This window comes from Microcaecilia unicolor, chromosome 6, assembly GCF_901765095.1.
Source record: "Microcaecilia unicolor chromosome 6, aMicUni1.1, whole genome shotgun sequence".
Lineage (NCBI taxonomy): Eukaryota > Metazoa > Chordata > Amphibia > Gymnophiona > Siphonopidae > Microcaecilia > Microcaecilia unicolor.
Window position 1 is genome coordinate 228762291 of NC_044036.1, and position 14204 is coordinate 228776494.

The 14204-nt window shown below is 45.3% G+C and overlaps 1 protein-coding gene across 2 annotated transcripts in view; it reads right to left on the minus strand.

Moving 5' to 3' along the window:
• Window positions 1–14204, minus strand: part of LRSAM1 (leucine rich repeat and sterile alpha motif containing 1) — a 1377704-nt gene that overhangs the window by 835486 nt on the left and 528014 nt on the right. For both annotated transcript variants that reach the window (XM_030206572.1, XM_030206573.1), the window contains exon 9: window positions 5777–5867. In XM_030206572.1, the coding sequence (XP_030062432.1) occupies window positions 5777–5867 (91 nt within the window). The remainder of the gene's footprint in view (window positions 1–5776; window positions 5868–14204) is intronic.

Below are 14204 nucleotides of genomic sequence, written 5' to 3' on the forward strand. Positions count from 1 at the left end.
TTTGAATTCAAGAGCATCACAAGACATTCAAATGTATAAATATAACCTATATCGGTGGGGAAATAAAGCAGGGAAGTTATTGGCTGCTCTGGTCAAGACTAGGGGGGCAAAAAAGATCATTACTAAGGTTAGATCGGCAGAGGGGAGAATAGTAACATCGGTAGAAGACATACAGAATGAGTTTGTGAAATTCTATAAAGCATTATATGACAAAGGAGAGGTGGATAGGGAACAGAGAGAATCTTTCTTTCAAGGTCTGGCTCTTCCACAGGTGTCGCAGGCACAAAGAGAGGCTTTGAATGCTCCGGTTACGGGGGTAGAGCTAGGCCAGGCGATTAAGCGTTTGAAGTTAGCGAAAGCACCTAGGCCGGATGAGCTGGGACCTGAGTTTTATAAAATTTTAGGCCTGAAAATTAGATTTCCCTTTCAGGAGTTGGGCCAGCATTTATGTACTGCGAGAGAGGTGGGGAGAGAGCTGATGCGTGCTCACATTGTAGTACTCCCCAAGCCTGGGAGAGATGAAGAGTTGTTGGGGTCTTATCGTCCAATATCGCTTCTTAATCAAGACATAAAACTTTTTGCGAGTATTTTGGCTCATAGGCTAGGGAAGGTTTTACCTGTATTAGTACATACGGACCAGGTGGGCTTTGTACTAGGCAGATATGCTTCCTCCAACGTCCTCCGGGCATTGACAGTTTTGCAGAGTTTGGGGGGAGTCCCTGGGGATGCTATTATTACAAACCTGGACGCGAAGAAAGCATTTGATAAGATTCTGTGGGAATATTTGTTCTGGGTGCTCCCACAATTCGGATTATGGGTGCCTTCCTGGGTGGTATTAGAGCTCTGTACAAAAACCCTAAGGCACAGATATTGATTAATGGAGCGCTGTCCCCGGCTTTTGGGTTGGAGAGAGGTACAAGGCAAGGTTGCCCGCTTTCGCCTATGCTATTTGTGTTATTACTTGAGCCTTTTGCAGTTAAAATGAGGCAGACCAACCATGTGCAGGGTATTAGGGTGGGATCTCAGGAGTTTAAAATCAACTTGTTCGTGGATGATATGCTCATATACTTAGATAAAGCTGTCATGTCAGTTCCTAACCTGATAGCTTTGCTTTTGCAATTTGGGTCCTTCACAGGTGGCGGGAGCTGCCGCTTTCATTGCTCGGTAGAGTGGCACTAGTTAAAATGGTCATGCTTTCGAAGCTGTTATACCCCTTACAGATGTTGCCTTTGTGGATCACGAAATGAGATGAATTATATTATAAAAGATTTATTGGGACCTTTCTTTGGGCGAGACGTAGGGCCAGAATTGGATTGGTAAAACTTACACAGCCTAGAACTAGAGGAGCATTGAACTTACCAGATCTCCGATTGTATAATGTGACCACCTTGCTTCGCTGGATTCATGAGTTGCATACCGGAGTAGTGCGATCTGCACCGCAATTTATTTTGGAGGGGGGATCCCTATCGTACTCAGCCTTCAATCTTTTGCAGCTGCCGGCGGCGGGGGGGTCTGGGGCCCCTGCTTCGCCCGTTGAGGTGCGCATGGGTTTGGTCGAGAGAAGGGCTGAGGGGGGAGGGGGCGTCGGGCCCCTCTCCTTTCTTGGCGGCGGTTGATATTCCCCAGTTCCCGGCAGGGCAGGGAGTGACGCGTTTTAAGGTTTGGGAGCGTAAAGGATGCCGATAGGTGGCACACTTTACGGGGCCTGGGGGGGGGGGGGGGGCTCTCTTCCTTCTTTCAAGCAGGTGCAGGAGACATGGAGCTTGGTGCAAACAGATTTTATGCCTTTTTTGCAATGGAGGCATTATTGCGCGACATTAATCTCCAGGAGAGCTTGTGGTCCAACCTTCTCTCAGCTGGATAAGTTTTTTTGTCGGGTCCCACAGGAGGCTAATAAGCTTGCTGTGTGGTATGCCTTAGGTAGGAAGCAGAGGAAAGCATTTTTTTTTTAGGGTTTAGCTAAGTGGTGGGGGGAACAGTTGGGAGAAGAAGTCACTTTGAACATGCTTTCAGTACATTTTATAGGAGCATTCAAGGTGACTCCCAGTGTTAATTTACAAGAAATGCAGTACAAATTGCTAGGGAGAAGGGGAAGAAAATGGGACTCTGGGAGGACAGTACTGGTGTGCGCTGTAAACAAAGAGTGGGTACTCTTGTACATACTTTTTTGGAGTGCATGAAACTGCATACATTCTGGGTGGGTGTGCCCGGGGTTCTAGAGCAAATGCAAGATGTCCCAGTTGAATGGACTTACAAGGTGTTGCTCCTCGGAGATGAAACAAATTTGAAGGCACAGGGGCTATCCCCTTCCCAGGTGCGTTTTTGTGTGCGTGGCATTAATGTTAGCAAGAAAAGTAATATTAGTGAATTGGGTAGCAGAAGAGCCACCAACAGTGCATCATTGGATGGTAAAGATGACACAGATGGCTCGCTGGGAGAGAGTTCTATCCTCTGGGCACAAAAGTGGCCAGGCGTATAGCTCTGTGTGGAAGTTATAAGCAGTATTGCATGCTGGGTCTCAATCTGCTCCAGGAGTGGGGGGGGGGGGGTTTCTATGGAACTTTGGAAGGCTAAGTGCTTTGAAAATATGCCTCAATGTGCATTTGTAGTTCTAATCTGGAGTTGTCGCGAATATGCATGTAGTGTGTTGAAATGTTAATGCCCTATACCTTAATAAAAATATTTTCAAAAAAAGAAGGGGGCATGCTAGATGTCCCAACTGCCAATAGCATAGCCGAGCTTACCACCACCTCAACAGGAGGTGGTTAAGTGCAGCTATGCTACCTGCAATCTCATAGTGCAGCAGCTGATGGGTCAACAAGTGCCACAGTGGCGTAATCCTTGGCACTTCTGATTCCCACCCTGACAGCACAACCCCCTCCCAAACCCCACCCCAACCGCACAATCTCCTTTTACATGTCACAACCTCATCGGTCCCCCCCTTAACAATTCGCAGCTCTTCCTGATCCCCCCCACAAGGCCAAGCTCCATTCTCCCAGCATCAACTATCTCCTCCTCCAGACTTCTATATTCTCTCTTACCCCTCCTCAGACTCCTTAGTAGTTCATGGGGACCTAGGCAGTAGCACATCTCCTTATATGGAAAGATGACACCTAATGGTAGTATCACTGGCACCATTTTGATGGCGACACTAAGTCGGGTGGCAGTGGAGGATGGCTGATGCTGCCAGAGTTCCTCTGAACTACCAATGAGGCCCTGAGTAAGTCCTGGAAGTTGATGCTGGAAGCAGGGCTTGGCCTGGGGGGGGGGGGGGGGGGTGGAGATCGAGAGGATATGTGATGTGTGGTGGGGGTGAGAGATGTGAAGGGGAGGGGTGTGCTATGCCACACCGTGTTTTCCTTCCTTTCTTTATTCCCAGTGGACCCACACCACTTTACATGCAGTGTGTGATAGAATGGGTACTCCTGCTGTATCAGGCGCTGCATGTAATGAGGTGCCAGTGTGGTAAATCTCAACTGTGTACAGTAAATGTTTATGTTTATTAAAAATTTGCTATACTGCCCTTCCTGACAAACATGTCAGGGCAGTTTACAAAATGCAGGGATGATGCTGGCCACGCACAGGTTTTGCACTTGCTGCACTGTATTTAGCATTAGCCATGCAATAAATGCAAAATTTACAGCACTTTAGTAAGAGAGCCCCTTAGTTCTTAAGATGCTAGATTTTCTCCCTTTGAGCCTCTTAAGAAAGGATTTTTGTTGGCTATTTCTTCTGCAGGTAGAATTTCTGAACTGCAGGCCTTATCTTGCAGAAATCCATTTCTGCATTTCACAGAGATAGGTATTTCTATTAGGACAGTTCCTTCTTTTCATGCAAATAAGAACATAAGCATTGCCGTACGGGCAAGACCGAAAGTCCATCAAGTCCAGAATCCTGTTTCCAACAGTGGCCAATCCAGCTCACAAGTATCTGCCAAGATCCCAAAGGAGTAAAAACAGATTTTATGCTGCTTATACAAGGAATAAGCAGTGGATTTTCCGAAGTCCATTTTAATAATGGCTTATGGACTTTTCTTGTAGGAACTTGTCCAAACCTTTTTTAAACCCTAATTGCTTTTACCACATTCTCTAGTAACAAATTTCAGAGTTTAATTACATGTCATGAAAAAATATTTTCTCCGATTTATTTTAAATTTACTTAGTAGCTTAATTGGTACTCTGTAGTCCTTGTATTTTTGGTAAGAGAAAATAAGCGATTCGTGTCTACCTATTCCACTCCACTCAGTATTTTATAGACCTCAATCATATCTCCCCTCAGCTGTCTCTTTTTCAAACTGAAGAGCCCTAGCCTCTTTAGCCTTTCCTCATAAAGTCATCCATCCCATTTTTTCTCTGCACCTACTCTTAATTCCGCTATATCTTTTTTGAGATACAGTGACCAAAATTGCACACAATATTCGAGGTGCAGTTGCACCATGGAGCAATACAAGGGCATTATAATATTCTCAGTTTTGTTCTCCATTCCTTTCTTAATAATTCCTAACATTCTACTTACTTTCTTAGCTGTGCTGCACAATGAACAGAGGGATGAACATTACCATTAACATTACCTACTCCTTCCTTCCATAGAGAAGATTATGGAAAAGATTTCAAGTCGTTTCATTTACTAGATATCAGGAGGGTTCCCTTCAGATACCTCGGTCCCTAATGAATTTAACTTGTCAGACAAGATTTTTAGTTCTCTTTGGAAGCCCAATGAAATGGGAAGTGGCCTCTAAAGTTATTAATGCTCAATGATTAGAGGTGATTTCTTCATCCTACATCATAAAAAAGAAACCTCCAATTCCTTTGAAAGCACATTCCACAAAAGGCATTTCAGGGACAAAGGCGGAATCCTTGGTGGTTTCTTCCCTTGACATTTGTAGAGCAGCAACTTGGTCATCTCTCCATACTTCTGCAAGGAATTACAAGCTTGTTATAGCTGCTACGTCAGATGCAGCTATTGGATTACAGGTTCTCAGAGCAAGGATCTCTCAGTGCTACCCCTTCTTAAGCATTGCTTTGCTACCTTCACAAGTTCTCGACAGGTCTGGTAAGGATGCTACAGAAGGAGAAATTATGCTTACCAGTTAATTTCTTTCCACCAGTCCAGAAGTCCTTATAGTGTTTATACATATAATCAGCTATTGATTTTCTAATTATCCTCAAGATATTGTTATTGTGAATTGAAGATATTTCTTTTGTTTTCAAAGTATTCATTCACCACCACTTTGCTAATCAAAATACTGAAGACCTCAGGCTGCACGATGCTCTTATAGAGTCCAGAATTCTAGAATCTGTCTCCATACATCTGCTGGTTGATGGGCACAACACTAAAGATCTGGACTGGTCTGGTAGGACTAAAGGAAAGAAAATTAAAAAGTAAGCATGATTTCAACATATTTTCAACTCACCATTGCCAAGAAAAAACACACGCAGAGCTGAGCGGTCAGCTATCTAGCTCTAAGTACTAACAGCTGTGACCTGAGAGTCTGAAGTCATTTCCTCTATAACATTGCAGCTATCGAAATAGTAGAGTAAGAACTTGCTCCTATTAGTGTTTATATGGTAGCATATTACAAGAGCAAGTACCAAGGAGATTGTTCAAGAAAAAACACAACAATAATTAATAATTCTTTGTTGTCAATTTATCTACTTTTTGGTAGTTTAAATACTTTGTATGATGCAATACATTTGTTTCTGCCTTTCTCTCTATTCTCATCTGCAGAAACCGACATCAATGCAGAATTAGTGGGGACAGTTCTTTCTTATATTACCTTTGCACAGAAATTTCTGGATAGATTGGGTGCCCCCCATGCAAACACCAGTTGGAGGATAAGTCATGAGGGCAAAATCCAGAGTTAGGGTCTGTAAAAGCAAACACAAAAGTCTGTAAGAATAATTCAGATTTTCAATTTAAAAAAAATATCTAAGACTACAATGGGAAGAGATGACACCTCCAGGCACTGAGAAGTCCTGAGAGAAGAGAACATTTCTCTGGTAAGTGAATGTTATTTTGCCTTCTTTGGGAACTAAAAAGATTGGGGTTTAAAGGAGGAATGGTAGGTTAGTGATAGGCAGAACAAGAATATAAAAAAGCAAACTTTATCAACTAATTTCCAAATTATTTTCCCCCTAGTTTTAAAATTTGAACTTTGTACCACAGCATTAACAGATAGCCTCTAACAGGCACAGCAGGATCTAGTTTAGTCTTCATCCCACCCACCCTCACTAGCAAAACTCTTCATTTATAGTCAATTATTGTAATTAGGAGAACAAGCAAGGAATGCTCTTACAGAGTTTTAATTACATTTCATTACTTTCTAAGAAATAAAACAGTAAATAAATCACACAATATACCATATAAGCTAAAGACATTATTATATTAGGCTAATATCCATAATACCTTAGCAAGTTTTAAATTATTGAAAAACTCAAAAATACCAAGATGAAGACAGCAGTCCAGAAGCGAGAGGGGTGCTATCCAATCTTTTGCACTGAGTGTCACTTGTATGATTATCTCCCACTTGGTGAGCGGTTATATGTGTGTCCGTTCTCTTGAGGTTAGAGTAGCAGACTTGGTGGAGCTGAGGGAGACAGAGGTACATAGAGGAGATATACAGGAACGTTGTAGAGAAGTCCCACCTCCAGTCTTGGCAGCCCCTGTCCTGCCTTAGAGGAGGGAGGTCTCCTAGAAGGACAGCATCACCCTGGTAAAGTAGGAAGTACTCCTGTAGCTAGGACCTGCCCACCAGGGGGTGTACTATCCTCTTGCACCAAGGATATGTCGTCAAGAACTTCTGCCCAGGTGGGAAGAGTTAGGACAGCTGTAGTAGTTGGTGATTCGATCATTAGGCATATAGTTAGCTCGGTGGCTGGTGGACATGAGGATCGCCTGGTGACTTGCCTGCCTGGTGCGAAGGTGGCGGACCTCATGTGTCAACTAGACAGGACCTTACATGGTCGGAGGGAAGGCCCACAGACTCCTCTGAGGAGAAATATCTGGGGTCCTCCTCCTCCCCCCACGAGGCCTCCTCCTCGGTGTCGGACATGAGCTCTCTCAGCTCAGACCGCAACCGGGCCCGTCTCGACTGCAAGGAACCACGTCCTCGATGATGGCGTCGAGCGGTGGACTCCCGCACCAGTGGGGACGAAGCTCCCTCCATCGACGTCGACAGAGATTCCACCTGTGTAGCGGTCGACACCGGTGCCGCAAGCGGCGTTGGCGTCGGAGGCCTCAGCAGCGGGCCAGAGCCCACTGGCGCCTCCATCAACGGCGCCGGGGGCGCAAGCACCCCCGATGCCGATAGAGCCTGGCGCATCAGTCCTTCCAGGATCCCGGGAAGGATGGCTCGGAGGCACTCGTCGAGGCCCGCTGTCGGGAAAGGCGGGGGGGGCCGGTGTGCGTGTCGGTGCTGGAAGCTGCTTGGGTCCAGGAGACGGTACAGAGATACCTGCGGACTGGCGCAGCGACACCTCTTCGACTGAGGGGGAACACTCCTCCCGGCATGGCCACTTCCTGGGCGTCGAGTCGTCCCTCGATGTCCCGGAACTGCCAGTCCCGTGCGTCGTGGGCGACCGATGACGGTGCTTCTTGGCTTTCTTTCGATGCCTGTCATCGGCGCTCCGCGGAAGGGACGAGGAGGAGGTGGAGGCCCCCGGCCTCGAGGTATCAGATCCGACAGGGTTCGGTCCCAATGGCCCTGAGCAGCGGGAGTGGCTGGGGCAGACTGCCCGCGCGGCCGGCGGGCCAAAGGTACCTGTGCTCCTGGGGTCGATGCCGTCGACATCGGTACCGGAACCGAAGACCCGGCTGTCGACACCAATGCCGTCGAGGTCGACGTTGAAGGGCCGGCGCAAGTTCCAAAAAGACGATCCCGGAGAACTTGCCTCGCCCACCTGCGTTCGCTTTCTTAAGCCAAGACACAAGGTGCACGTCTTGGAATTATGCTCCGGGCCGAGGCACTGGAGACACCAAGCGTGAGTATTGGTCTGCGAGATCTGCCGGCCGCACCGACCACACTTTTTGAATCCGCTCAGGACCTTCGAGGACATCGACGGAAAAATCGTGTCTGCGAAGTCAAAACCGTCGATGGTGGCGGTGAAAAGCACACGCGACAACACAAACTCGCGACTAGGAACGACGAGGAAGACTCTTTTTCGTTTTTTTTTAAGCAAAAAATAACGCGTACACTAATAAAGAAAAACCGCGGGCTAGGCCACAATCCGGTTTCCGGGGCTGACTAAGAGAGGGACGCGAACACATCTCTCTCCAGCGCGGAAAGGAAAAATACTGAGCGGGAACGGTTGTGCACGGGCAGGAAGACGGCTGCGCATGCGCGGTGGGCGTGCCCTGCGTGCGGGACCGCCCGCGAAGTTTTCTTCCGATTGGTGGGGGCTGTCGTGGATGTCAACCCAGTCGTTAGAACAAGCAGCATGCTTGTCCTCGGACAAAGAATACGACCTTTCTTCCCAAGGAGTGTTTTCCGCAACCTGGTACAAGCAATGGTGCTCAGTCATTTAGACTATTGCAATGCACTATATGCCGGATGCAAAAAACAAATAATCAAGAAACTCCAAACAGCCCAAAACACTGCAGCTAGACTTATATTCAGCAAACCAAAATTTGAAAGTGCTAAGCCATTACGACAAAAACTACAATGGCTCCCACTTAAGGAACGTTGATTAGTTCATAAAATTATCCATGGAGACGTACCAGCTTACATGTCAGACCTGATCGACTTACCACCTAGGAATGCCAAAAGATCATTCCACACATTCCTTGATCTGCACTTCCCCAGCTGTAAAGGAATGAAATACAAACTAATGCATGCGTCAAACTTCACCTACCTGAGCACGCAGCTATGGAATGCACTACCGCGCAGCTTGAAATCGGTCTACGAAAGTACAAACTTCCGCTCTTTACCGAAGACTCACCTCTTTAATAAAGCCTATCACAATGATCAACCAATGTGAATATGTACAAATTGCGTATCTATATTTAGAACTGTCTCTTAATATCTGCTTGTACACTATTATTCAGTATTATATTTCTGTATTTAGAATTGTCTCTTAATATTTGCTTGTACACTATGATTCTGTCTTATTATCATCATGCTGACCAAAACCCTGCAATACTAAATGTTTATTAACTAACATTCTTCCACTATTCATGATGTATTGTAAGCCACTTTGAGCCTGCAAAGAGGTGGGATAAAGTGGGATACAAATGCAACAAATAAATATAAATAAATAAATAAATAAATAAATAAAGGATGCACATTATCCCCTTCAACTTCTAAGTGACTTGTAGATCTGAAGTGCCTGTATTCAAATGTCAGAAGTCTAAAAAATAAGATGGGAGAGTTAGAATATATAGCACTAAATGATGAGGTAGATATAATAGGCATCTCAGAGACTTGGTGGAAAGATAATCAATGGGACACTGTGTTAACAGGGTACAATTTGTATCGAAATGATAGAGAGGATCAAATTGGAGGGGGGGGGGGGGGTTGTGCTATATGTTAAAGAGGAAACTGAGTCAAATAAAATAAACATTCCACATGAAACAGATAGAAGAATGGAATCATTATGGATAGAAATTCCATGTGTGAAGGAAAGGAGTATTCTTGTAGGGCTCTACTACCGTCCTTCGGGACAAAATGAACAGACGGTTGAAGAAATGTTTAACAGATTAAGAAAGCTGGCAAATCGGGCAATACTATAATAATGGGTGATTTCAATTACCATATATCTATATTTAATTTCTACCTTAGAACATATTCTGTATCTCTAGGGATGTCATTGAATTTGTTAAAAAGATATATATCTCTAACAACGTATATAAAGTGGAGAAAAAAGACTTCAGTGAATATTGGCGTCACTCCTATTTGCAAGGCTAACGCCTTCAGAATCATAGGAGGCTCTTTTCTATCATAAGTCATAAAAATACTCCACTTTCATATTATCAATGACTATAAATGACAAAATACCTTCCACAGATACAGAATGAGCTGAACAGAGCTACCAGGTACTTCTTAGCCAGGATCAGGTGACCCTCAGGGGGAGGAATGCTGGCTTCGGCCTAACCCCTGGTAAGCTTTTTCTTGGTTGAGAGGTGCCCAGCTCTCCCACCGGTTGCCTTCTCAGGTGCCGTGGAGGACTTGCAGCTCATCTGCATATCCTCGGAGCCTTCGCCAGAGTGACTCCCAGGTCCGTTCTGATCCACTCGGGGCCTCTGCTCAAGGTGCACAGTGCTCCTACCAGGTGCTGTGGAGGACTTGCAGCGTTCTGCTTTCCTTCTAATAAGTTCTGGGAGAAGAGGATATTTCTCTGGTAAGTGAACAAATTTTGCTTGTGCTTTCGGAATTTGAAGATTGGGGTTTAAAGGAGGAACTGTAAGTTAGTGATAGGCTGATATCCTTAATACTTTAGCAAGTTTTAAATTACGGAAAAACTCAAAAAACACTAAGATGGAGTCAGCAGTCCAGCAGCGAGAGGGGTGCTATCCAGTCTTTTGCATTGAGTGTCACATGTATGATTATCTCCCAATTGGTGAGGTGTCATATGTGTGTGCCCGATGCAAAGAGCTCCTAGCTCTCAGAGAACGTGTCCGTTCCCTTGAGGCTAGAGTAGCAGACTTGATGGAGCTGAGGGAGACAGAGAGGTACATAGAGGAGACCTACAGGGATGTTGTAGAGAAGTCCCACCTCCAGTCAGGTAGCCCCTGTGCTACCTTGGAGGAGGGAGGTCTCCTAGAAGGAGAGCATCACCCTGGTGAAGTAGGAAGTACTCCTGTAGCCAGGACCTGCCCACCAGGGGATGTATTATCCTTTCGCACCGAGGATATATCTCCAAATGTTGCCCGGGAGGGAAAGGTTAGGACAGCTGTTGTACTTGGTGATTTGATCATTAGGCATATAGATAGCTGGGTGGCTGGTGGACGTGAGGATCGCCTGGTGACTTGCCTGCCTGGTGCGAAGGTGGCGGACCTCACGTGTCACCTAGATAGGATTCTAGATAGTGCTGGGGAGGAGTCCGCTGTCTTGGTACATGTGGGTACCAATGACATAGGAAAATGTGGGAGAGAGGTTCTGGAAGCAAAATTTAGGCTCTTAGGTAGAAAGCTGAAATCCAGATCCTCCAGGGTAGCATTTTCTGAAATGCTACCTGTGCCACGCGCAGGGCCCAAGAGACAGGCAGAGCTCCAGAGTCTCAATGCGTGGATGAGACGATGGTGCAGGGAGGAGGGCTTTAGATTTGTTAGGAACTGGGCAACATTCTGGGGAAGGGGGAGCCTATTCCGAAAGGATGGGCTCCATCTTAACCAGAGTGGGACCAGGCTGCTGGCATCGGCGTTTAAGAAGGAGATAGAGCAGCTTTTAAACTAGAAATGGGGGGAAGGCCGACAGTCCGCTCAAAAGAGCATGGTTCGGGATAAGGTATCTTTCAAAGATATCACCATAACAGGGAAGATAGAGTATCCTGATAGTGAGGTTGCAAAAGAGATTGTAGTAGATCGGGTATCTTTAAATAACAATAAAAATCAGACAAAAGATTGCCAATTAATACTGTCAAGTACTAAGCATGATGTACTTAGGAACAACAAACATAGTTTGAAATGTCTATATGCGAATGCCAGGAGCCTAAGAAATAAGATGGGGGAGTTAGAATATATTGCACTAAATGAAAAATTAGATATAATAGGCATCTCTGAGACCTGGTGGAAGGAGGATAACCAGTGGGACACTGTCATACCGGGGTACAAATTATATCGTAGTGATAGGGTGAATCGGATTGGTGGAGGGGTAGCATTGTATATTAACGAGAGCCTTGAATCAAATAGATTGAAAATTCTGCAGGAAGCAAAACACTCCTTGGAATCACTGTGGATTGAAATTCCATGTGCAAAGGGGAAAAGGATAGTGATAGGAGTGTACTACCGTCCGCCTGGCCAGGACGAACAGACGGATGCGGAAATGTTAAAGGAAATCAGGGACGCAAACAAACTGGGCAACACAATAATAATGGGGGATTTCAATTACCCGCATATAGACTTGGGGTAATGTAACATCTGTACACGCAAGGGACATAAGATTTCTTGATGAAATCAAGGACAGCTTCATGGAACAGCTAGTTCAGGAGCCGACAAGAGAAGGAAAAATACTAGACTTAGTCCTTAGTGGTGCTCATGATCTAGTGCAGGGGGTAACGATACGAGGGCCGCTTGATAACAGTGATCATAATATGATCGGTTTTGATATTGGCATTGAAGGAAGTGAAACTAGGAAATCAAGTACGCTAGCGTTTAACTATAGAAAAGGTGATTACGACAAAATGAGAAAAATGGTGAAAAAAAGACTGAAAGGAGCAGCTCGCAGAGTAAAAAACTTGCATCAGGCGTGGATGCTGTTTAAAAACGCCATCCTGGAGGTTCAGGACAAATATATTCCACGTATTAGAAAAAAGGGAAAAAAGACTAAACGTCAGCCGGCGTGGCTAAACAGTAAGATAAGGAAATCATTAGAGCCAAAAAACAATCCTTCAGAAAGTGGAGAAGAGAACCAACTGAAAGTAACAGGATAGATCATAAGGAATGCCAAGCCAAATGCAAAGCGGAGATAAGGAGGGCAAAAAAGGACTTTGAGAAGAAATTAGCGTTGGAAGCAAAAATACATAGTAAAAACTTTTTTAGATACATTAAAAGCAGGAAACCGGCCAAAGAGTCGGTTGGGGCCGCTGGACGAAAATGGTGTTAAAGGGGCGATCAAGGAGGACAAAGCCGTAGCGGAGAAATTAAACGAATTCTTTGCTTCGGTCTTCACCGAGGAGGATTTGGGGGGGACACCGGTGCCGGAAAGAATATTTGAAGCGGGGGAATCGGAGAAACTAAACAAATTCTCTGTAACCTTGGAGGATGTAATGGGTCAGTTCAGCAAGCTGAAGAGTAGTAAATCACCGGGACCTGATGGTATTCATCCCAGAGTATTAATAGAACTAAAAAATGAACTTGCGGAGCTACTGTTAGAAATATGCAATCTGTCCCTAAAATCGAGTGTAATACCGGAAGACTGGAGGGTAGCCAATGTTACTCCGATTTTTAAGAAGGGTTCCAGAGGAGATCCGGGAAATTATAGACCGGTGAGTCTGACGTCGGTGCCGGGCAAGATGGTGGAGGCTATTATTAAGAATAAAATTGCAGAGCATATACAAAAACATGGACTGATGAGACAAAGTCAGCACGGATTTAGTGAAGGGAAGTCTTGCCTCACCAATCTAATGCATTTTTTTGAGGGGGTAAGCAAACATGTGGACAATGGGGAGCCGGTTGATATTGTATATCTGGATTTTCAGAAGGCGTTTGACAAAGTGCCGCACGAAAGACTCCTGAAGAAATTGCAGAGTCATGGAATCGGAGGTAGGGTATTATTATGGATTAAGAACTGGTTGAAAGATAGGAAGCAGAGAGTAGGATTGCGTGGCCAGTATTCTCAGTGGAGGAGGGTAGTTAGTGGGGTCCCGCAGGGGTCTGTGCTGGGTCCGTTGCTTTTTAATGTATTTATAAATGACCTAGAGATGGGAATAACTAGTGAGGTAATTAAATTCGCCGATGACACAAAATTATTCAGGGTCGTCAAGTCGCAGGAGGAATGTGAACGATTACAGGAGGACCTTGCGAGACTGGGAGAATGGGCGTGCAAGTGGCAGATGAAGTTCAATGTTGACAAGTGCAAAGTGATGCATGTGGGTAAGAGGAACCCGAATTATAGCTACGTCTTGCAAGGTTCCGCGTTAGGAGTTACGGATCAAGAAAGGGATCTGGGTGTCGTCGTCGATGATACGCTGAAACCTTCTGCTCAGTGTGCTGCTGCGGCTAGGAAAGCGAATAGAATGTTGGGTGTTATTAAGAAGGGTATGGAGTCCAGGTGTGCGGATGTTATAATGCCGTTGTATCGCTCCATGGTGCGACCGCACCTGGAGTATTGTGTTCAGTACTGGTCTCCGTATCTCAAAAAAGATATAGTAGAATTGGAAAAGGTACAGCGAAGGGCGACGAAAATGATAGTGGGGATGGGACGACTTTCCTATGAAGAGAGGCTGAGAAGGCTAGGGCTTTTCAGCTTGGAGAAGAGACGGCTGAGGGGAGATATGATAGAAGTGTATAAAATAATGAGTGGAATGGATCGGGTGGATGTGAAGCGACTG